The sequence below is a fragment of the Amia ocellicauda genome, chromosome 19, assembly GCF_036373705.1.
Source record: "Amia ocellicauda isolate fAmiCal2 chromosome 19, fAmiCal2.hap1, whole genome shotgun sequence".
Lineage (NCBI taxonomy): Eukaryota > Metazoa > Chordata > Actinopteri > Amiiformes > Amiidae > Amia > Amia ocellicauda.
The window spans coordinates 11,567,289-11,590,868 of record NC_089868.1 but is presented as its reverse complement, the minus strand read 5'-3'; the positions used below and the strand labels follow the sequence as shown (position 1 = coordinate 11,590,868).

At 37.3% G+C, this 23,580-nt stretch overlaps 1 protein-coding gene across 1 annotated transcript; it reads left to right on the top strand.

Annotated features, from left to right (window-relative positions):
• The first annotated feature begins 7,623 nt into the window (after nt 1-7,623).
• LOC136714345 (atrial natriuretic peptide receptor 2) lies at nt 7,624-21,628 on the top strand. The gene is made up of 22 exons (XM_066691788.1): nt 7,624-7,901; nt 8,707-8,839; nt 9,420-9,543; nt 9,954-10,058; nt 10,267-10,369; nt 10,739-10,884; nt 11,821-11,893; nt 11,994-12,138; nt 12,301-12,387; nt 12,537-12,680; nt 13,195-13,316; nt 13,558-13,702; nt 13,947-13,995; nt 14,086-14,193; nt 14,566-14,685; nt 14,967-15,060; nt 15,548-15,635; nt 16,376-16,515; nt 16,958-17,110; nt 18,242-18,340; nt 19,014-19,105; nt 21,108-21,628. The coding sequence occupies exons 1-22, from the start codon at nt 7,715-7,717 to the stop codon at nt 21,168-21,170; spliced, it is 2,520 nt and encodes an 839-aa protein (XP_066547885.1). The 5' UTR covers nt 7,624-7,714; the 3' UTR covers nt 21,171-21,628.
• The last annotated feature ends 1,952 nt before the right edge of the window (nt 21,629-23,580 follow it).

The window sequence follows — 23,580 nt, the reverse complement described above, 5'->3', positions numbered from 1 at the left end:
GTGCTAAGTGCTAACTCTTCTTTGTATCAATTTAACATTTATTATTTGAAAAGTATATCCATTAATTAAGACCAGTAATCCACAACCACAAATTTGCAGTGGAACTTATGTTGCAATTAACATTATTATCCTGTCAAAGTGGAATGACATGAAGATTAATTTTCCCAACTAAGTTTTTTCTAATCCAAGTTGCATGTTACTTTTTTCAAGGCTGCATTTTCCATCTGAAATCTTAAGGATAAATATTCCAGGACGCTGCTGTGAAAAGCAATCACACAGTTACGTACTGCTCAGTTTTTCAGTGCTTGAGCTGAAGCGATCCGTGGCACTTGCAGCTGTCGAGTAAGCTTCGCCTTCCATATACTGTAAACTCACAGAGTGGGGGAGAGCCATTGTGGTCTATGATGTAACTTGTTTGTTGTATTAAATTGCTTACAAATGTCTCATAGCATCTTGGAGAGAGCAGATAATAGGTTAACTGTCTGTCATCTGCTTCAGTCTATTATTACCAATGGACCTCAACATGCTGCAAAACTTAAATTAACTGCCATTAAGGGACTCTGAATCCTAAGGGGGATCTGCCTTTTTATAGTCAGTCAATGAGTATTGCATGTTCAGAGGACTTCATGTCTTTACAGTGATAAACATTACAGTTCTTAAGAATTTACTGCACGTTGTTACCTCTTTATAACACTTTGTAACTACTGCATGTATTTTCCCTTGTAGATCCCAGGTATGTAGATTGTGACCTTTCTCAAATTCCAATGCAGAGCGAGTCAATTGTATTGGTTAATTATGTGAGTTTTGAATCCCCCCTTTATCATGCGTTCATCTATTTCTGTATTTTTAAATTACTATAGAAAATGAGTATGCCTGTTTAAAAATGAATAATTTATAATGGGATAGTATTGCTTTTTCATAAGGTTTATGATCAGAAATAATATATAAGGTACATGCCATGCATTGTGAAATTTGAGGATATGATCACTTCATAAATGACAGTGTCAGTCTCTGAGATATACACCGATCATCCATAACATTATGACCACCTGCCTAATATTGTGTAGGTCCCCCTTTTGCCGCCAAAACAGTCCTGACCCGTCGAGACATGGACTCCACTAGACCTCTGAAGGTGGTTAGCAGCAGATCCTTTAAATCCTGTAAGTTGCGAGGTGGGGCCTCCATGAACCGGACTTGTTTGTCCAGCACATCCCACAGATGCTCGATTGGATTGAGATCTGGGGAATTCAGAGGTCAATCAAGTCAACACCTTGAACTCGTCATTCATCAGACCAGGCCACCTTCTTCCATTGCTCTGTGGTCCAGTTCTGATGCTCACTTGCCCATTGTAGGCGCTTTGGGCAGTGGACAGGGGTCAGCATGGGCACCCTGACTGGTCTGCAGCTACGCAGCCCCATACACAACAAACTGCGATGCACTGTGTGTTCTGACACCTTTCTATCAGAACAAGCATTCACTTTTTCAGCAATTTGAGCTACAGTAGCTCGTCTGTTGGATCAGACCACACGGGCCAGTCTTCGCTCCCCACGTGCATCAATGAGCCTTGGCCGTCCATGACCCTGTCACCGGTTCACCGCTTTTCCTTCCTTGGACCACTTTTGATAGGTACTGACCACTGCAGACCGGGAACACCCCACAAGAGCTGCAGTTTTGGAGATGCTCTGACCCAGTCGTCTAGCCATCACAATTTGGCCCTTTTAAAATTCGCTCAGATCCTTACTCTTGCCCATTTTTCCTGCTTCTAACACATCAACTTTGAGGACAAAATGTTCACTTGCTGCCTAATATATCCCACCAACTGACAGGTGCCATGATAACGAGATTATCAGTGTTATTCACTTCACCTGTCAGTGGTCATAATGTTATGGCTGATCTGTGTATATCCCCAGTAAATTGTCACTAAAATCTGGCAGTGTTTAATTGGTTTACATTTTTTGCATTCCCATTCCATGGTTCATATCACAGTGTAACTGTATATTGTTCACCATTACATCACTTTGCTTTCTCTTCTGTGGTTGTTTAATTATGATTTTTAGTTGTGTGCCTTGTGCAATTAACAGAGAAACATTTTCTCCCTACTACAATACAAAAGGCTGTCCAGACTTATTCTTTAAAAGTAAAATAGTCCTTCTTGTCTATAAAATCACCATGGCATACAGTATTATATGTCATATTGGTGTAGTCAACATGTATTCTGTGTTAATATAATACTGCCGTCCTACCTGGCATTGCCCTTACTGCCCCCTGGTGTTTTGTTTTTAGGTCTCCACTTTTTAGGGAATCACAGTTCTATATATTTTGATAGCATCCTACAGATGTGATATGTGATAATATTTTTATCATTACAGTTGCTCGCAATTAGTCAAGTTTGTCTGGAAGCAGCTAAGATGTCTAAAGTAATTCTGTTCTGGTACATGCTCTTGTGTTTAGTAATAGTTTCTGTGTATGGGTTTTCAAGGGGTTTCTATTCATGTGACTCAGGGCGAGAGAAAATCACCTACGGAAATTGCAAAGTACACATTGGTACCCTATTACAGTTTATTTAATTGTTGGAAGCCACTTGATATTGTTTATAAAGCTTCATGTACTATCACACAAATTGTTTATCACACAATTGTTTATACCCATCCATGACTCGATTTGACTGTTTGACTGTCAGCAGTGCTGTTGTGAATATTGGTACTGTATTGTAACTGTGTAATGCCAGTATAACAAGGCCAGTTTTAGTTAGAAATAAACACTAACGTAGACAATAGCAAGTTTATATGTTGGTTATGATCATGGCCATAAATATATATTTTTTTTTATTCAAGAGGAAAATGGTGTTGATCACCCTCAAATGTGTTTTTTTCTTTTTTGGTGTCAATCACGATGGAAAGAGTTTTGTGTTCAGAACTGGGGTAAAAAGTTCCAGATCTATACACTGTAATGCAATGTAAACACAATAAAAAGAAATGGGAGGAAACGTTCTTCTTTGGGGTGTTAATGTTCTGTTTCTCATTAACCTGACTTTTCATTTTGATGTTTAAAAGTATGATGAAGAGCTACCAGTTAGTTTATCCCTTGTGTTACCAGACATTGTGAAACCTGAATGTGCTTTCTGTAACAGGACTAAGAACGTTTTTACATTACTTACTTTTAGTGCAAGAATTGAACCTGTCAAAGGGACTGATACTAAGCCAATGCCTGGTAAAACTGATTTATTGCAGAGTACAATAGTATAGTACACTGGCTACAGCAAGGCACAATGAAACCTCCCCAGTTTCAGCCTGTTTTATTCCTTACATTTAGTTATTTGTATTTAGAATTATTAAAAAACATATATTTTATGAAAAGTTGTATCCTTTTGTCAGTGCATCACCATGCACAATAACAGTTGACACAAATGCAGATAGCTTCATTTTTATGGGAAGCATGGCTAAGTTGTTGTCGAGCTGTTTAATGAGTTCTTCTGCAGGGGCAGTGCACACTTTTGAAGTTGAAGGTAACTGGTGTTTCTAGATTCCTGGGTAATATGTCAGTGGTTATAATATGGGGCACCAAATGTAAAACAGCACACACTTTTTTCGAGTGTCTTTTTTCACAGATTTGATTTTTGTTTTTTTTGTTTTTTTAGATTTAGTAAATACTTAAGACGGTTTTTTTTTCACATTTATAAATATTTTGTTTTTTTAATTCAATTAAGCACACTGTAGTCCTCAAATACATTCATTTATATTCTTCAAATGCCCTTTTTCCAAGCAATAAGGTGCATGACAGACAGGTTTCTAACTGTTGCTGATGCACTACACTAATATACAAGACACTGTCAAACAATAAAAACACAAAAACAATATTAAAAAAACAACAACTTTCCAGTTCTTTGCTGTTTATTTGTCACAACAGATCTCAATTTATATTGTTCCCTCATGAGCAGATTGACTCTACCAACAACTTGTACATGCCAAGGTATTTTGAATCTGTCCCAACATACACACACACACCCACTTACACACAGGCACCCACACCCACACATACATCCTGCCTTAACTCAGTTCAGTCAACTAAAATATTCTCTTCTCTGAATCAGTGTCCAACAAATTCTGGAAAGATAAATAATTGATACATAAGTCTAGTTTAATAAACACAATGTATTCAATGCATTGAATCACCAAATAACTTCAAAGGAATGGGTGTGAATATGTCCATCTAGAAATGTCCATATATGTGTTTAATTGCGAAGCTGTTAACGACAATGTATCTGTTCTTGTTTTTTATACACAGGAGAGTCAAGGTCAGCCTTGAAAAAACAAAGTAACAATAGAACCGCCTGCCCTGGGAACTGCAAAAATGCCCTCAATCAATGCTGGCTGTGAAACACAAAATGACACCTATGTCCACAAGATGGTAGCAATGTTACAAGTTTTGAGATTTCTTGACACCAACCGTCTCTCTAAAGACGTGCATTAGTTTCAATCATTATTTTCCTTATTTATGATAGAGAGTAGGCCACATCTGTATAACGTTCCCTTACCATAGGAAACAAGGCCAACATTTTGATAGAACATACAAAAACAGAAAAACAAAACCATCAAACTTTAGATCTAAAAATGAACTGAATGTATACTGCACAATACTTAATTTGTTCTGATAATATATATATATACATATATATATATATATATATATATATATATATATATACATGTATATACATATATACGTATATTTATATACTTTATATTGCTAGATAAATCAAGGTACAGCCTAAATAAAGGCCCGTCTGTTTGTCCTATGCATGAAGGGAGAGCTTAAGTGTAATACAATACAGATGCATTATAAAGGGATTGGTGAGAGGATACTAGATTCTGCTTGACTTGTGTGTTAAATTTTCAGTACGATTATAATAGGGTTTTTTTCTAGAGTGTTCTCCTGTAGCTCCACTAGCATACATTCATTATCAAGTGTCAATGGATAGAACATGGAAAACTGGAATGACAGGAAAGTCATATTTTTTGTCTTTTATTATTCTATAAGACAGTTATAGTTTTGTTTCAATGGATCTAATGGACTAATATTATATTAAGTCAGAAACCCAGAGGTGGAAAACATAGAAGCCAGACGGTAGAAAAGATAAGCTGACCGCTACGGGATGTGGGCAAGACTCCCTTGGCTTAGTACACACTGCATCCCTGAGCTCTTGATACTAATCTGACTTGTTTTTCATTGCAGAGACCTGTCAGGATTCACATTTCATTTTACATGTTGTGGTTTAACAGTACACCTTAAATCTAGTTATAAACTTATTTGTCATGGTGGTGATGTGTGCGAAGGGTGGGTAGGTGTGGGGGGGCATTACTGATACACCCAATTGGTTCTGTCTTTGTGTTTATATAATGCTTTATATAAACAGGACACGGCAGATAGAGAAAAGATCTTCAAAGGCAACATAAATTAGATATTCACAAATTTAAACAGTAAAATAATGTCCTAAATTAATAATTAATAATGGCAATGATTCATCCATGGTTTTTAAAATACAGTTGACTGCTGTTTGTCTTTTTAAAGAACTATGTATCACATATGAGAAGAACTCCAAATTAGAGAAACCATGAACAGGTTATCAGGCAGCCCTTAGTCTGCTGTTTACATTGTTTTACATTATGTGTGTGTTGTTTCATATGGTGAGCTCTCATTTCTGTATTGTTTTTCTTTATTCTGCTATTAACAGTTCCCCAAAAAATAAAAAATAAAATAAAAAGGCTTTAGGTTATAAGTCTTGACTAAGCATTTTCTTTCCAGGTTTCGTGCCTGTGCTTATTAATATTTCACAGATTATGAATGTGCAGCTACCATTTAATGCCTTTAGTTTAGTTTTTTGGTATTATTTAAGATTGACCCTGAAAGGTTTAGATTAACCCCAGGGATACAATAAGTATACACAGTATACAATAAGAAGTTATTTAATATAAGATATTATAGAAACATTACAAATAAACTAAAAAGAAAAACAGCCATTGATTTTGGAGACCACTTACTACCCCCTAAAAAGCATTTCATGTCAAAGTGGTATAATTTCAATGTTTCTGACAAAAATCACAGGGAATGTGACTATAGCTTTTGGACATTAACATAGAAGTATTTTTAGAATAACTTTATTAAAGTTTCATCCTTTGTTTATTTTCTGATAATATAAAAATTATTAATTTGTAAGACTAGGAGTCTATATTGCATTATTCATTCCTGGGGGCTGAAATTGTTTATCGTGCTGATTAGAAGAATAGAAGCTCAAAGAGGAATTCATGTCATATTAAATATGATTGTCAATGTGACGGATCCATGTGACGGAGCTGTAATAAAGGGAAAAATTAAATAAAATGGTGCATAATAATAATACTTGAGCAGAAATCATCAGGGGACTGAGTGAAGGTCAAAGCAGAAACAACCTGCAAGAGGGCTCCCATCACGGTGATCAGCAGGTTTGTGCCAAGGGCTGCAGCACTGATTGAACAATTAGAGTTCAGACAGAGACAGGTGAAGTTTGCCACACGGGTCAGCTGTGCCAGAGACGGCTGAAAGGCTTTATGGCACTGAGAACTGCAGTTATCTTCTCTCTGCTTGTGGTGAGTTCAAAAATACTAATAATTATTGTGACTGGAATATACTTGTATTTGTTTATTTCAATATTGATCAAAAGCATGGAGAAAACTGAGTATTTAGTCAGGATTTGATGCAGGTATTCAGGTTTTAGAGTAAGACTTTTTTTTGTTTTATACGGTTTGTTTTTTTGTTAAAAACCCATACATAAATGCATACATTTGAAGTCTACTACTGTTGGGAACATTGTTAAATATATTAATCCCTTTCCAGGACCGATTATGTCATGTTTAGGCTCCTAGGAAGTTGTGCATTTGCAAACATTCACACGGTTTCTGTACTACCAAACCGTGGATCTTATATGTAGTTCTGAATGTAAGACCTTCAGTCTCTACTACTGTTTGGTACTTTTAATATAGAGTGGTATCTTGGTTTAATTTGATTTCTGATGGAAAACTGCGCTTTCTGTTTATGTCAAAAACACTTGTGCTGGTGCAGTGCCAGACAGAACCTGCCGTTTGTGAACAGCCAGGCCAACGTTAAGATACAAATTCACAAAATAACATTCCCAATGATTTTAATAATAAAAAAGAAACCTGTCATTTAATGTTATTGGTAGATGCCTTGCATAAACTTATTAGAGAATGGAAAAGGTAACTAGTGTGGAATGATACACAAATTCCAAAGTAACCCTGAAAAATGTATGTAGTTTATTAACAATCCAGACTGAAATGTATTACACATCCATAATTTACTCATATACTACATGGTTTATTCATTGTATTCTCCTAAAAGAAAATATAACTTTCTTGTGATTAATTGTGATTAATCTCTTTAAGTCATTGACACCTGGTTTCCCTTTTTTGGTTACATGCGTTTCTGTAAGTGCTTAGACCTTGTTCAGATGCAGAAATAAAATGAATATATATAAGCGTATAGCATCAAACCATATACAGAGGAAACATATTTAAAATCAATGTACTTCTTTAATTAAACCTTGAGCAAAACCTTCCTGTTGCAGAAAATCTCTTCCTAGCACAGTCAAATTCTAAGTACCATGTTGGAGCTGTTAAAATTATAGTGCACAATTGGTGATGCCTATGGTTTTGCTTTTTGTATGTATTTATTTAAATCAAATATATCTCAGGTAATGGAAAAGTGCACCTTTGAGGTGGGCAGTGTTAGTTTAGAGCTGTATGGGCTGTTTCCACAGGTTGCTGATTGTTGGCACACCCTGGGCAACACAGAGTATGACTGCTGGCCACTGGACAACCCCCATGACTTCAATATGATCGACTGTGGAGGTACGTCGACACACTCAATACAGCCTGAAAAACTATTTGGGAGATGGTGTGTTACTGTGGTGATTGACATTTAGGTATATTAGTGTATATCTGTGTATATTTGTATATATAAATATATATATTTTTTATGACTATGGCCCTGCTAATAAATATATACATACAAATATTATTATTATTATTATTATTATTATTATTATTATTATTATTATTATTATTATTATTATTGTTATTATTATTATTAATATTATTTAAATAATGTGGGTACGTGTGTATGTATGTATGTTCAGGTCTACTATAAAAATCAATACTTTATAAATGGTTTATGTTGTAAGTGCAGTGCTCTAAATATAACATCTGATTTCGGTTCCTTGCTTTCTATTCAAAGATTTGTTATGGCCTTCTTTTTAACTATCCTAACATCAGATGCATGTAATGTAGCTATTAAAGGCCAACATAAGTATGTTATAACAAAAAACAATAGAAACTCTTATATATTATGTATATATGTATTTGTTCATTTATTAACCATAATTTAACTAATGTGGGTGTTGCAGCAATTACTTTACTTAAAACTGTACTTATATATAATTTCAGTTCAAAAACTAAAATATTTGTTTGTAAAAAATATGAATCAATAATTTGGGGGACGTCTGAAAAAACCTAGGTAAAGCCAACACAGCTTTTTCATCTAGTGTGTGGTTAGTAAAACAAACTGCAGATTTCAGTGTATTAATTACTTGAGCATTTTAGAAAAACATAGCAAATAAATGTCCACAACCCTGCCTGCTTGCTTGTTTTTCATCAGGGCTTGAGATGTCCTGGGTGAAACGTCCTCCAGAGAAAGTAACTCACCACGAGGAATTTAATGTCACCTATTCTGTCACTGCGTCAGATGCCTTCTATGAGTATGCGATCAAAAATACAATTTTCAAATTCAGGTAGGTAACAATCATATCCCCTCAACTGACTGAGCTGGTAATGGTGTTGTGATCAGCTTGACATTTACAATAGGCAAACAAACAAATATATAAAAGTGATGATTTATCACTCTCTCTTCTACGCAAAAATATTGTCTAGATGCATGCAATGTAATCCACACTTTAATGAATTTTGCACCAATATATTTGATCTCAAATAGTGTACAAATTTACATTGACAACCTGTTTATCATTAGATTAGGAATATATGCAAGATTCCGTATTTGTATGTTAATATTTGAAGTACATGTATGCATATGTGTGTAAAATGAAAACCTAAAGCATGGTTGGTTAACATCCTAACTTAATAGCCAGAAAATACTAAAAATTATATTGTTATTAGCTATTATTAGTGTGTGTTATAGCGGAGAGCATTCAAAGAGTTCTGTCTCTTTCAAGCTCTGCTCTTAAAGCTTCAATAAGCTTGATTAATACTACTTGCCAGCTTCAATTGTATCATATGTTAATGGAGAGCCACCAGCAGGACAACTGCTTGCCTGATTGGGCCCAGTAAGAATAGCTGCCCTGTGCTCCTCCACAGCAATGCTTCTGAAGCCAAGCGGTTTTGTAACGAGCACGACTGTCCTGCGAACTGGAAGAACGCCAATGCGGACAACTGCTGCATCTACCATGCCAACATCCACTCCTGCCCCCTGGCATTCATGGTGGGTGCCCTCCCTGCAATTGTAATGATTCATTCTGTTGGTCTTGTGAAGGGACAACACATCTATTCCATCGGCAGCTGTGTATAATTACAGACGCACAGGCCGCATCATATGTGTAATTATCTTTGCCGCTGCAGTCAAACATTAGATTAGTGTGAAAATGGTTGTAAATTCCAAGTAGGTCATGTGACTGGTGGAAATATAGGCTGAAATTAGTGTGTCAATGCTGGGACTCCCCCTCTCTCTAGAGGAATGTTGTGTCATGGTCCGGATGTTGTTTATTTCTACAAAGTCTTTAAATAAAGGGCTGTAAAGTCGGGGAGAGACTAACATGCAAATGTTGCTGTGAACGCATACTTTGTGGGGTGTTCACACCTGTGTCGTTGTCTGACTGAATTGTCTTTTGGCAGAGGGCGGGTGGAATCTGTGGCCCATGGATCCCAGATGATGGGAAAATTGTGACGCACACAGTATCACAGGCCGGCAAGATGTCCCAGGAGTTGTGGACATCGAAGGTACCTTTCAGTCTTCGAAATGGACAATTTAAGACAATGTTTTAATCCATGCTGACTTTTAAAATGAGATCATACAAACTGTTATTAGCTGAATCCTACCTATCTGTCTGGAATTAATTTTTCCTTTTTGTCTACTGAAGTTATAGATTTTTGTAATGCTTTTCTTGTGTCGTGTGCACCTCTTATGTGTTGTGTTGTGTGTCTACAGGTGGTGCTGGTGCACACTGGTGTCACCTCGATGATCGCTCACGTCAAAGTGGGACACATGCATGCTGCCCTGGAAGCCAAGACATTAGTAGTCAGTGCCCAAGGTTGCCATTTATCATATAATCATCATCTACAGTGTCACTTGTTTGTGTGTGTGTTATATTAATAATTGATAAACAGATATATAGATTTTTTTAATGTAATCCTTTTTTTAACATGTTACAAGTCCAGTTGTATTGGATTATGCATTGTACACAACTGATATGCAGGGCTTACAGAAGGCATCTATAAGAGAGGCATCTTTTCTGAAAGAAAGCAAACCACTAATTGCAGTATGTGTTGTACTGCAGACGCATTTAGTTTGGATGCACTTATTTTCCCGTCAAGCTCCCTGCATTCCCAATATGAACCCCCTAGCGTATATCTGCCTCTCAATATCTTGACGTGCTCTGTGTCTTCTCTGCCCACTCCAGTGTGCGGCAATGAGCTTTGTGAGAATGAGGAGACCTGTCTCACCTGCCCGGCAGATTGTGGTGCGTGCCCCATGTCTGCTGGGATCAAGATTGCCATTGGGCTGCCTGTGGCTCTGTTTTGCAGTGGATTTATCTTCACTGTGGTGGTGAGTTGGTGCTATTACTGATATAATGTGTCACAGTGTGTTTTTGTGGGTTTAACAAAACTGCACTGCATCTATCCCCTTGCATGATCTCTTACACATATGATATTGTGATGCTGACTTGCCTAGATTCCATAACATCTGGAATATCTCCTGTGCAGTATTAATGTTTCAATATTCTTTGTCTTTTTCTTTTTTATAATTGATAATATACTGAACAAAAATATAAACGCAGCATGCAACAATTTCAATGATTTTATTGAGTTACAGTTCATATACGGAAATCAGTCAATTGAAATGAATTAATTAGGCCCTAATCTATGGATTTCAAATGTCAAGTTTTGAGGGAGTGTGCAATTACAGGAATGTCCCCCAGAGCTGCAGTCAGGTCTAGACCCTGGTGAGGACGAGCCCCAGAGGTGCTTCCCTGAGACACTTTCTGACAGTTTATGCAGAAATTGTGGTTACACGTGGTCTGCAACTGTGAAGCCGGTTGGACATATTGCCAAATTCTCTAAAACATTGGAGGCAGTTTATGGTAGAGAAATTATCATTCAACCTGCAGTCAGCATGCCATTTGCAAGCTCCCTCAAAACTGGAGACATCTGTGGCATTGTATTGTGTGACAAAACTGCACATTTCAGAGTGGCCTTTTATTGTCCCCAGCACAAGGTGCACCTGTGTAATAATCATGCTGTTTAATCAGCTTCTTGATCTGCCACATCTGTCGGGTGGATGGATTATCTTGGCAAAGGGGAAATGCTCACTAACAGGGATGTAAACAAATTTGTGCACACCATTTTAGAGAAATAATCTTTTTGCGTGTATGGAACATTTCTGGGATTGTTCATTTCAGCTCATGAAACATGGAACCAACACTTCACATGTTGAATTTCTTGTTCAGTATACACTGTCTAAATTCTTCTTCCATGTTTTTAGTGGTTACAGTACCAGAAACGGAAGATGTTCTGGGATGAGAGCTGGATCATTCCTTATAAAGAAATCATGTTCGGTAATGCAATGTCCTTTTAAATAAAACAAACACACTATACTTGCCCCTAACGATTAAACTGAGTATCATTTGATTTATTTGTTTGTTTGCTTGTTTTTAGGTAAAGAAAGTTACGATGAGTTCTACAGTGCCCCCAGTTTACAGCAAGTAAAAAGTAACTCCAGTACAAGCAGGGTGACTGATATTACCGTGAATACTGTTGTGAACGCTGAGCTGAAAAAGAGCTGCATTCAAGTAGGCATCTAGTAAGCATCTCTAAACCATATCATCTCCCTCTTAACCTTTAAGCTAATATGCTTGCATCTTGACTGGAAACCTATGAAACTGACTACGTATGCTGAATTGACAATATGGAAGTGGAATTGTGAAATTATTTCCAATAAAAACTCCTCTTGTTTTGTGTGCAGTGATGGAAGGATGGTGGCAGTGAAACACATCCACAAGAAAAACTTCACCCTCTCAAAAACTATCAGAAGAGAAGTGAAGGCAGTCCGGTGAAGATTTTTAATTTTTTTTCTCTCCTCCATTTACCTCTGCATTACATGAGTTTCCTTCATTATTTTAAAAACGTATTTAGTTCACATGACTAATTTCTTCAAGTTTCCCGCTCTTCTATAATGATAACCATTTGTAATCTCCACAGAGAACTGGATCACCCCAACCTGTGTAAATTCATTGGCGGGTCCATTGAAGTCCCTAACATTGTCATTATTACGGAATACTGCCCCAAAGGAAGCCTGGCAGAAGTTCTTTTGAATGAAGACATCCCAATAAACTGGGGATTTCGGTAAATAGTTATCTGGTCTGTGTGTCCTAGAGTTGATGTGCTCTTATGATGCAGTGACAAAAGTGACTCCGATAATATTTTGTTTTATTTTGGATTGTGTGATGTATTAATCATGATTGCGTGAAGCTTCCTATAGAGAAGTGTGACAATCTAGAATACTATGTTTCTTTGTGTGTTTTGTCAGCCTTGTGAACTGGTCGATTCAGATTAAACATTGCATCTCCTGAGTGACCTGCTTTGATCAATAACTTTCGCTTCTTTTGAAAAGCAATTCCAAGCCACAGCTGGTTTTATAACACAGAAAGGCAAATAATCTGTTCTGTAGTGTACAAAATGAGGATGCTTGAACACAAAGACAAACAAAATAAACTATAAAGCGTTTCATGTCAGCATCAGCTCAAGAACAAACTGAGATCTCTCATTAAACCTTTAAGGTTCAGTAGAATAATTACTAATAATAACAGGAAATTAAGAATGATTTCCTTCTACTTACCAAATGTTGTTTTGAACCCAGGTTGTCCTTTGCAACTGATATAGCTCGTGGGATGGCTTACCTCCACCAACACAAGATTTTCCACAGTAGACTTCACTCCAAAAACTGCGTCATTGATGATCGCTGGGTCTGCAAGATCTCAGGTACATTATTGGGACAGTCAAGCGGCTGATTAATGAGACAATTAATCAATGCAGTACAGTTTAATGGAGTTAGTGGACACATCATGTTGACTATTTGGTTTCCAGTATAAACAACAGAACCATTGCCTCAGAAGCAGGGTATTAAAATTAATTTATGGAGGTTTTCACTTTATTTTAAGAGTAAAAACCATCTGTCACTAATCAAAGTACATATTGTCTATTTTGTTCCATGTTCTTACAGATTATGGACTCACAGCTTATTGTAAGGAGGACTTTGGGTCCAGCAGTAATGGATTTAATTGTGAAAAAATGACCCATATTTACTGTGCTCCAGAGGTTGTGTTTGGTACCAGCTACAGTATGACTCCAGCTGCTGATGTGTACAGGTAAATAGCACACAAGTTCTGAGAGGCACAGGACTGGGAAAAGGGTTGAAGTCACAAATATCCAAACACTTGTGTTTTTTTTGCAAGTGGACAGAATAGAGTTTCCTTCCCACTTATCAGCACATGAGTAGTCATTGTGAACTGTGAAAGTCCATCTGGGATTGCTGCTGGGATTGGAACTGTTATTTACATCATAAAAAATCTTTTACCTGTAATCATTGATTTTTTTTTAATTTTGTTTTAGCTATGCTATCATCCTGGTTGAAATTGCGAGCCGTTGCAATTTTGCTACAGTAAGTATTAATGTTTCAATGAATGGCTTTGACCATAGTCCTGTCCTTGCATAGCCCTCTTCATTCATGATTCCCCTTTTCCCCCTGCAGGCAGAAAAGGACCCTGTAAATCTAGACATGATGTGGCGGCCTCCCCTTCCTGAACTGAAACCCAGCAAAGAGGATAATGACTGCCCTGACCAGACAGAGTATTCTGAGGTTTGTAGCCGATACAATTCATACCATAAATTAACTTGTCTAAGAAGGTACAGCTCATAGTGTGAGTCATTAACATTATTATTTTGAGCGGTGATTCATTTTTTTTTTTTTTTAAAGCACAGGTATAATGTAAAAATGACAGTGTTAGACTGATAGTGTCATGTCTTAGACTGAATAATACTGTAATTTGGATATTAAGATTAAGATATTAAGAGTTTTTTTTAATTGTCTTTTTTTATTACCATAGAGTGCTTTAGATGCCTTGTTACGAAAGGCGCTTTATAAAATAAAAAAAAATAGTATTATTATAATTGAACGATTACATCATTCATTCTGCTCATGGTCAAAAGCATGTTGGTACTTTTACTCTAGATGATTATCAAGTGCTGGAACCACAATGCCGTCTTGAGGCCAACGTTCGAGCAGGTGAAGAAGATGCTGGATAAAATGAACCCTCACAAAGTCAGCCCCGTTGACATGATGATGAATCTGGTGTGTCTGGGTATCTGGTATTCACCTTCCTTCCCCCTTCTTCACATGCCCAGCTAGATGAAATCCTTATAGATGCATGGGCAAAACCACAAAAACCCATTCCCCCCCCATATTGATATTGTGTCAAAGGGCAATCACTCAATGTGTGGAGCATGTTCTGCCTGACCAAAGTTTTTGGAATAGTTTTGTTTAGAATGGCAATATAATATGAATGTGGCCACTTTATTTAGGCAGAGCCTGCAAGCTAAGCAGCTAATCCTATTTTCTGCTTTTTATACTAGATGGAAAAGTACAGCAAACACTTGGAAGCCATAGTGGCTGAGAGAACCCAGGACCTCCTTCAAGAAAAACAGAAGACCGACCGTTTACTTTACAGTAAGACAGTGGGCAGCTGTTTTGCTATTCATCTGGTATTACCTGGTTACGTGTTTACAGTAACATATCCAGCTTCCAAGGGATTCGTGACTTAATCCACCAATGTATTTTTGTACTGGCTTTATACAATGGTCACGAGAGGGCGGATGTTTACCAGCTCGTTCTACTCACGTTTGTTTGGGCACTGACTTAGCTCAAAGAACGTACAGTCACCTAGAAACACAAAACGAAACACCATAATTCATACAGATTGTGTTTTAATACCAGTTGTTACTTTTTCCCTTCAGCCAAAAATATATTCTGAATAATAATCACAGTGAAGCATAATGCAATTTGAACTGGATGCTTTTTTCTTGTCTTCTGTTCTCTTCCTTTTACCCTCCAATGATATTTTTTGACCTTGACACTTTTCCCGGCTGTGAACTTCAGCTGAAAGGTGTTGCTGTTGTCTCTGCTTGGTTTTCACAGTCTGTGTTGATGTCACTAGGTATGTTACCAAAACCTGTAGCTGATGACCTACGTCAAGGGTATACGACCGAGGCCCACAGTTACTCCAGCGCCACAGTGTTTTTCAGGCATGTCTTTTAGGTGTTGTGGAAGTTAAATGTCGCATATCTAGTCTGCTTTATCTGTGGCTGCCGTGCTGTGTTTTCACTGGTTGGTTCTGCTTGAGAAGATTTGTGCTGGTGAACAGCTGAAGTAATGTCTGTATCAGATTCACACTTCTTCATCCAACTGCGACACTATAACTGTGTTTATAAGGTCATTCTGGGTGTCATTCTGCCAGTGTGTTTTAAGATAAACTTTCAAACTGTCTACAGTACAGTGTTTTCTATCAGTTGAGTCACTAGTGAAGAAAAAAAATCTAAAAACCAAAAATGTGTCTTATAGAGTAAGCATGGGGAAAACCTAAAAACAAGCAAACAGATATTATGAAGACAGGTATTTGCTCTGTAACAGATTCTGTTATTTAAAATGAGGTTACTGAAATGAAGAATTATCAATATTTATTCTTGTGTTCAGGTGTTTGGTAGGCTTCCAATGTCACATTTGTTAGAATAAAATGTCACTGAGAAGGGATATAGTTAAAAGTTAAAAGTTAAAAACCAAGAGTACTGGATCAAATCCTAACTAGAACCATTGGTTTTACAGTTTTAGACTGTAAAACAAATCATTATTTAGCTAGAAACTGGTTCAGTCAGCATAGTTACTTTATATATTCTTTTCTAGAGATTTCTGTCCTCCAGAGTCAGTATTAAAAATGCCCCTGACAAGACTTCTGGTTAACCTTTGATTGAAATGTTGCCAACTGCAGTGACATCGTGGGCTTCACGCAACTCTCGGGCTCCAGCACTCCTCACCAAGTGGTCGACTTCCTTAATAAACTCTACACCACTTTCGATGACATCATTGACAATTATGATGTGTACAAGGTGGAGACCATAGGGGATGCATGTGAGTAGTGTGTCCTTGCGGCCACGAAGCACAGAGGAGTCTTGGAGACTTGAGGTCACTGTTCCACCTGGTGAAATGTGGAGATTTCTGGAGAATATGTGATCAATATTTTGGTTTTGTAGGGTGAAGGGAAAGTATCATGAGCCTTAGTCATAAGTTCAGCTAATTTTTCCCAAGGTGCTATTGGTTTGCAATCAAAATATATAATGTGTATTACAGCCCCTCTATATCTCTATGAATTATAACTTGATTTTAACAGTATAAAATAATAGTAGGACAATTGCAGAGTTTATTAACGCTACAATTCATCATTGATTGGTTGTTGTTTTCTTTTAATTTCATATACATATATCTATGCCTTTGGTCTGAAATATATATTTTTAAATGTGTTTATAAAAATTGGGAAGGAATTTAACAATACTTGGTAAAAAATATCTTTCAGATATGGTTGTATCGGGAGTCCCTGATGAGAATGGCATTAACCATGCAGGAGAAATTGCCAGTATGGCTGTGGATTTAGTGAATGTTTGCCACACCTTTAAGATTCCACACAAGCCAGACACACAGCTGAAGATAAGGTGTGGCATTCACTCAGGTACGTTACTTATTAACAAATATTATCACTAGAGGCTGACGTTTTTAAAGAATCACTTGGTTTAATGAAGTGGTCCTTACCTTTTTGTATGATCTTTTCTCAAATATTGAATGATGTTATACATTTTTTATTACTTGATGTGACTCCCTCAGCCATTTTGAACAGGAAGTGATGTAAACAAAAACTGTCAGTTAACTGTTTCTAGCATTTGCAGATTATACTTACTCAGATTTCCCTTGTGATCAAATGGAGGGAAATTGGCTCAAAATTGAACAAGTATATCACACAATCAAGGAATATACACTGATCAGCCATAACATTATGACCACTGACAGGTGAAGTGAATAACACTGATAATCTCGTTATCATGGCACCTGTCAGTGGGTGGGATATATTAGGCAGCAAGTGAACATTTTGTCCTCAAAGTTGATGTGTTAGAAGCAGGAAAAATGGGCAAGAGTAAGGATCTGAGTGACTTTGACAAGGGCCAAATTGTGATGGCTAGACGACTGGGTCAGAGCATCTCCAAAACTGCAGCTCTTGTTGGGGTGTTCTATCAAAAGGTTGTTGCATATGGTTGCATATGGGGCTGCGTAGCCACAGACCAGTCAGGGTGCCCATGCTGACCCCTGTCCACTGCCAAAAGCGCCTACAATGGGCATCAGAACTGGACCACGGAGCAATGGAAGAAGGTGGCTTTGTCTGATGAATCACGAATTCAAGGTGTTGACTTGGCCTCCAAATTCCCCAGATCTCAACCCAATCGAGCATCTGTGGGATGTGCTGGACAAACAAGTCCGATCCATGGAGGCCCCACCTCGCAACTTACAGGACTTAAAGGATCTGCTGCTAACGTCTTGGTGCCAGATACCACAGCACACCTTCAGAGGTCTAGTGGAGTCCATGCCTCGATGGGTCAGGGCTGTTTTGGCGGCAAAAGGGGGACCTATACAATATTAGGCAGGTGGTCATAATGTTATGGCTGATCGGTGTACATCTTACATAGAAGTGTGTACAAGATTTAATAGCTTTTGGAGTTCTTGTTTGAAACTGTAGACCAAGTACTGTGCAAGTCTAGATCCAGGGCTCTTTTCTCATTATGCTTTCTTTTTTCTTTTTGGCGGTCAACAGGACCTGTGGTAGCAGGAGTCGTTGGGACAAAAATGCCTCGATATTGTTTATTTGGTGATACGGTGAACACAGCATCTCGAATGGAATCAACAAGTGAAGGTATTTGGGCAAAAGCAGGGACAAGATGAATCAGAGCTTTTGCCTGGTTTTAGTCATAGAGGATTTGTTGCAGAGACACAATCAGAACTGGAGCTAGTCAGAGCTCTGATACTTCACTATTTCAGGGCCCTGCTCTCATTGTAAGGCGAAATGCATACTGTACTATTTCTCTTTGATTGGCCCTGCATATCACATCATAATACAGGCTGTGAAGCGTCTGAGAGCGGATTCATGACTGGGATGGCAATTTGTTCACGCAGTGCAGTAAATGAGCCAGTCCACAGCTCTATTAGTCTGTGAGCACCAGGCGTGATTTGCAGGGGACAGTACTGACTGATTTTGCATGGCTGGCATTTTCTCTGGTGTTTTGGCAGCATCATTTATTGAGGGGGGAAAACATGTTGGAGTCCCACATACAGCATCTGCTGAGGCTGGCAAATTGAGAATAGAAAATAACATCAGTTGTGCCCTTTAAGTCCTGCGATTGAGTTCAACAAGTATATTTAGAGCGCTTTCTTCAGTATATCTGAATGATTGCAAGTATTTTTGTTGTAGATTTATGAATTTCCCACCACGAATTTATATTGCCTAGTCATATTATCTGTAGTTACAGAATTGTTTGTAATGTAATGCGTGCTTACCTTCTTAAACCTATGACTCCTTGTTTTCTTAGCTTTGAAAATCCAGTGCAGCTCCAGTGCAGCAGAGTTGCTGGAAAAACTGGGGGGTTACATACTGACCTGCCGCGGCGCACTGTCCGTGAAGGTAAACCGATCTCTTTGTAAGATCTGAAAATGTATCCAAACACAAAAATAAACAAAAAAATTGAGAATAAAAATATGAGCATTGGCCCAGGATACAGCTGCTACTTTTTTAACATATTTTTTTAAAGATGAGACCTTAGTGTTTCAGTGAGTGATTATTGGGTAAAAAGTAAATGTTCCTTTATTAAGCCCTTATTAACACTGTTATACCCAAATTGAACATATGTTGGTAGATGTTTGAGATCTGGTTTCCTAAGAAAGCTTGTCGAGGTTACCCCCAGCCCACCTATTCCTGTCATCATCTCCTAAGGAACAATGTCCCATCACCCACCATTTACATTTTGTATCATCTTTGTTTATCAGTTAATTCTGTACCAGCTCGATATCGCAACCTATAACAGCTTGTATCTTCTACAACAGGGATGCACAGCTCTTTGGACTGTGTTATTGATTTGGAAGGGCTGTAAAAGGATGTCACCATAGTAACACAAAGATAAAAACAATAGGGAAAATCCCTTACTTAAGCATTAGTGTCAGAGCCTCTTAAAAAAAGATTTGTTTCCCAGACAAGATCAAATGTTGGAGGAATTATGAAGTTATCTGCTGCGTATGGCTGACATATGACACATAATTAAATGATTAAATGCCGGTAGATCATTCGCAGGTGCAATTGAATCCTCCACTGATTTATGCTCTGAGATCTTCTCTATAGTTTTTAAAAAATGAGAGAAATGTGATAAATCCTTAAATTGCATGCCGAATACTATAAGGCCATTTATAACAGTAACCTTTCAACCTTTTCCCAGCACTGATCAGAATACCAGCTAAAATCATCACATATCCCTTCCTCTCTTGAAGACACCAGAGCAAACTAAAATCAGAATTTAAAAATGAACAAATCCAAACCTCATTCCTGGTGCTGCTTCTCTTTTGCTGAGAAATACATTGGTAGTAGTTGCCATAGAAATCATGGCCTTTGTCATGGGACAAAGTGTTGTCCAATCTGATTAATGTGTTGTCCTAAGCCTACACAATAAACCGCAAACTGAAAAACTACTCATTTCGTTAAAATCCTGGACTGCTGCTTTGAGCTGGCTCTCTGCCATAATGTAATAGACATGCTGAGGTCATGCACAGTTCATACAGATGTGTTTGTGGGTTACTACACAAAAAAACTCTCACACACACACACACACACACACACTCAAACTCTATGAAAGATCTTCAGTGATGGAAATATGAGAGGGACAAGCCAGGCTAGTGAGTCGTCTCGGCGGAGGGCTTGTGATATGCATCAGTCTACTCTGTGTGCTTGGCCCCATGGGGGTACAGCTACAGACACAGGCCACGACTCCACCCAGCTGGGCCGCACTTCACAATGAGAAATGGCCTCAGCTGCTCTATACAGGGTACTTACGAAATTTAATTGCTCCCATTTACAATTCACAAGGCAGCACATGGTAACGGGCTCCCCGATAAAGGGCTAATGCTTGGCTCAGCTTTCTTCAGTGTTTAGATTGGATTATATTATGTAGTTTGTAGAAGTAGGATTTAAATATTATACACCAGAGCCTATACAAGACTGGTGAATTATACAGAAAGTAGTAGGTTTGTTTATTGCTTCGATCTCACTGTTCTGTTTTAATCAAAGGATAACAGCAGGATAGGTATCTGCACGTTGTTACTGATGCATGATGTTTAAAACCAGATACAACAGTCAATTTCCATGTTTAATTGAAGAGAGAAAAAGAAAAACTCTCTCAGTCCTAAGGAAATTAGGAAGAGTATCTCAGGTTTCAATTTATAGTAAAATCCATAATCTAGGCCATGCACCAGTATTGAGTTTGCAGAGTGCATTAGATGTAAATTGTGAGTCAATAAATAATTGCATATAAGAATGAATGAATAAGAATGAATAAGAATCTTAATACTAATAAAGTGGGCAAGGCTTTTTCTGTTTATTTTATATATATATATATATATATATTTCTTTTATTTTATAGGGAAAAGGTGAAATGACAACTTGGTGGCTAGAAGGCAAGAAAAATTTGAAAATTCAGCAATGAAAATAACCAGCTGTACGGTGGTCCTGTAACTATTAACAACTAACTACCAGGGTCTTTTGCGATTTGTGTGTTTTACAAACTGTCTCATAAAAAATAAAACTTGTTATAGAAAGGTATTTTTAAACAATGTAAACCACATTAGACAAGAATATGTGTAAACCGTGTGTTTTAAAACTTCAATACCACTGCACAATCCATTGAACTCCTTGCTTTATACTGGTTTGTTTTAATGAATAGTACTTATTTTTGTAGCTATTTGTATCAGTTCAAACACACAACACACATGCACATACACATATCTATATATCTATCTATCTGTTTATAATATAGAGGCAGGAAAAGCACATCAACAAACTTTTCTTAGACATTATATGTACATGTTCCGGTGTAAAAGATCTAATTTGTAACAATGAATCCATTTCCTGTTGACAAAATAAACTAGCTGTATGTTAATATTTCATGGTGTAGCTTTTATCATTCAGTTGTTTGTACTGTAGTCATGTAAACTTACAAAATATCCAAATAATTCTGCATGTGTATTTTCCCATAAAATGCTTTTGCAAATGTATATGTAACAAATTCCAAAGGCTGTCTAAAGTTATTGATTGTGTAGAAGGTAAAAGGAAATACAAATTAAATGTTTACATAAGATTGAATATTACAGTATATTCACTTCAACACTCCTTAAAGCTGATATCCACTTTGTCAGTAATGCTGTAGAGATAAAAGCTTACAAGATGACCACTTCTTTTTTTCTGCCATTCTACACTAAGGAAACAGTATAGTACATTTTCTCTCTCTTATTACTCTCTCTATTCCCATGTATTGTGAATCCCACACAGCTTGTAAAGTATTCAATGATAATCCTTGCTTATCTCTCCTACCTAGCTGCCTAATCTGTGGGGATGCACCAGCACAATAGACACCATGATAAACTGTAGCTGTCACGTTGTGAAAAGGCAAATTGAATGTGCTATTATATACACACGCACATCCTGTGACATCCTGTGTGCTAGAGTTAACAGCTCTTTCACGTAGTTCTGTTTAAGCAGTGCCACATGCTAGTAACCACAGTGACATGGAAAAAGCTTAGAGAGGCTTGAGATTTAGGCAGTGGCTACAACAAAACCTTGGCCATCAGGTTTATGAACAAAGGGATTGGCTGCAAAATCAACAAGAGCCTTATAACCATGCCAAGACAAAGTCAGGCTTATCTTAATATCTTAAGCAACCTAATCTCATGTATAAAACTATTAAACTAATTTTCATTCTTCCCTTTTTTTGGGTGGTTTCAGTTGAATAATAAAGGTAAATTAGGTTGAAGCTTTATTTCTTATTTTCTCCATGTGCAGGTCTAGATAAGGAAAGAACAACAACAACAAAAACAACAGACGTACAAACAAAACAAAACAGCAATCTGTTGTTAATAAGTTTTACTTTATTGTCTTGTGAACTCTGTTTCTATAGAATGTTACACTATCAGATACAGAAAACAAACAACATTAATCTGCCTTGGCTTCCATGACCGAAAAACAAGAGCAGATTGTGCGAAGAGGAAGAAGCGATAAATCAAATTCTGTCACTAGCCGAGACATAAACACATTTCCTAAGTGACGAGAACTGATGCAGTTCTCTCAGTGTACGAGAAAATGGTCAAGCAGTTTTCTTTTTTGTTTGTTGAATCATTTAGCAGTAGTAACAAAATCTTAAATAGGTAAATAAATATTTATTTGCAAAGGGTTTTAAAATAATACGTCTAATGCTTTCCAGCTACTGTTCAGTCTGCAAACAAAGCTGCAGGATAGTTCACATACCATGCATCACTCAGTGGGTTTTGTAATGATTTTCTCCTGGCATGTGGTTTTGTGTATTGAAAAAATGCTGGACAGCGGTGAATTATGATTATTACCTTGCTCATTCATTCTGGAGCAGACAGACCACTTTAATTATATTACTGCCACTGAGAAATAACAACAAGCCCAGCTTCACTCTATGAGACCTACCTTACTTAATGCTTTCCAACCATGTTCATACATTTTGGATAGCCTGCCTGTGTGGTAATGTTTGAAAAACATAGGTGAATGTTTGACAGCATTTTTTTATTAAACCTTTTTCCAATTATGCACAATGTCTGTTGATTCCAATCACCAGCTGAAGTTTTGCAACTGGATATTGTAAAACCTATATTTTTGTAACAGGTGTCTAAATGGTTTTTCAAAGTTATTTAATTTCCAAATCTATACAGGCTCAATAAACATAATCTGTTTTATATTATATATTAAGGGTACCATCAGTGCAGAATTGTATTCTGCTTTGGTTATCTTTGTTGTTTGCATACAACAGGCTAAAAGTCTTTACAGTGGCAGAGGGGGGGAAAGAAAATCTTAGATTTTATTATTGTATGCTTTTG

Bases quoted from the DNA above. Each gene is read 5' to 3' on its own strand.
- LOC136714345 (XM_066691788.1), top strand. From the start codon at position 7,715: ATGTATTTATTTAAATCAAATATATCTCAGGTAATGGAAAAGTGCACC. The intron at 10,885-11,820 runs GTGAGTTGGTGC...CCATGTTTTTAG, and splicing joins GATTTATCTTCACTGTGGTG to TGGTTACAGTACCAGAAACG. The intron at 11,894-11,993 runs GTAATGCAATGT...GCTTGTTTTTAG, and splicing joins TTATAAAGAAATCATGTTCG to GTAAAGAAAGTTACGATGAG.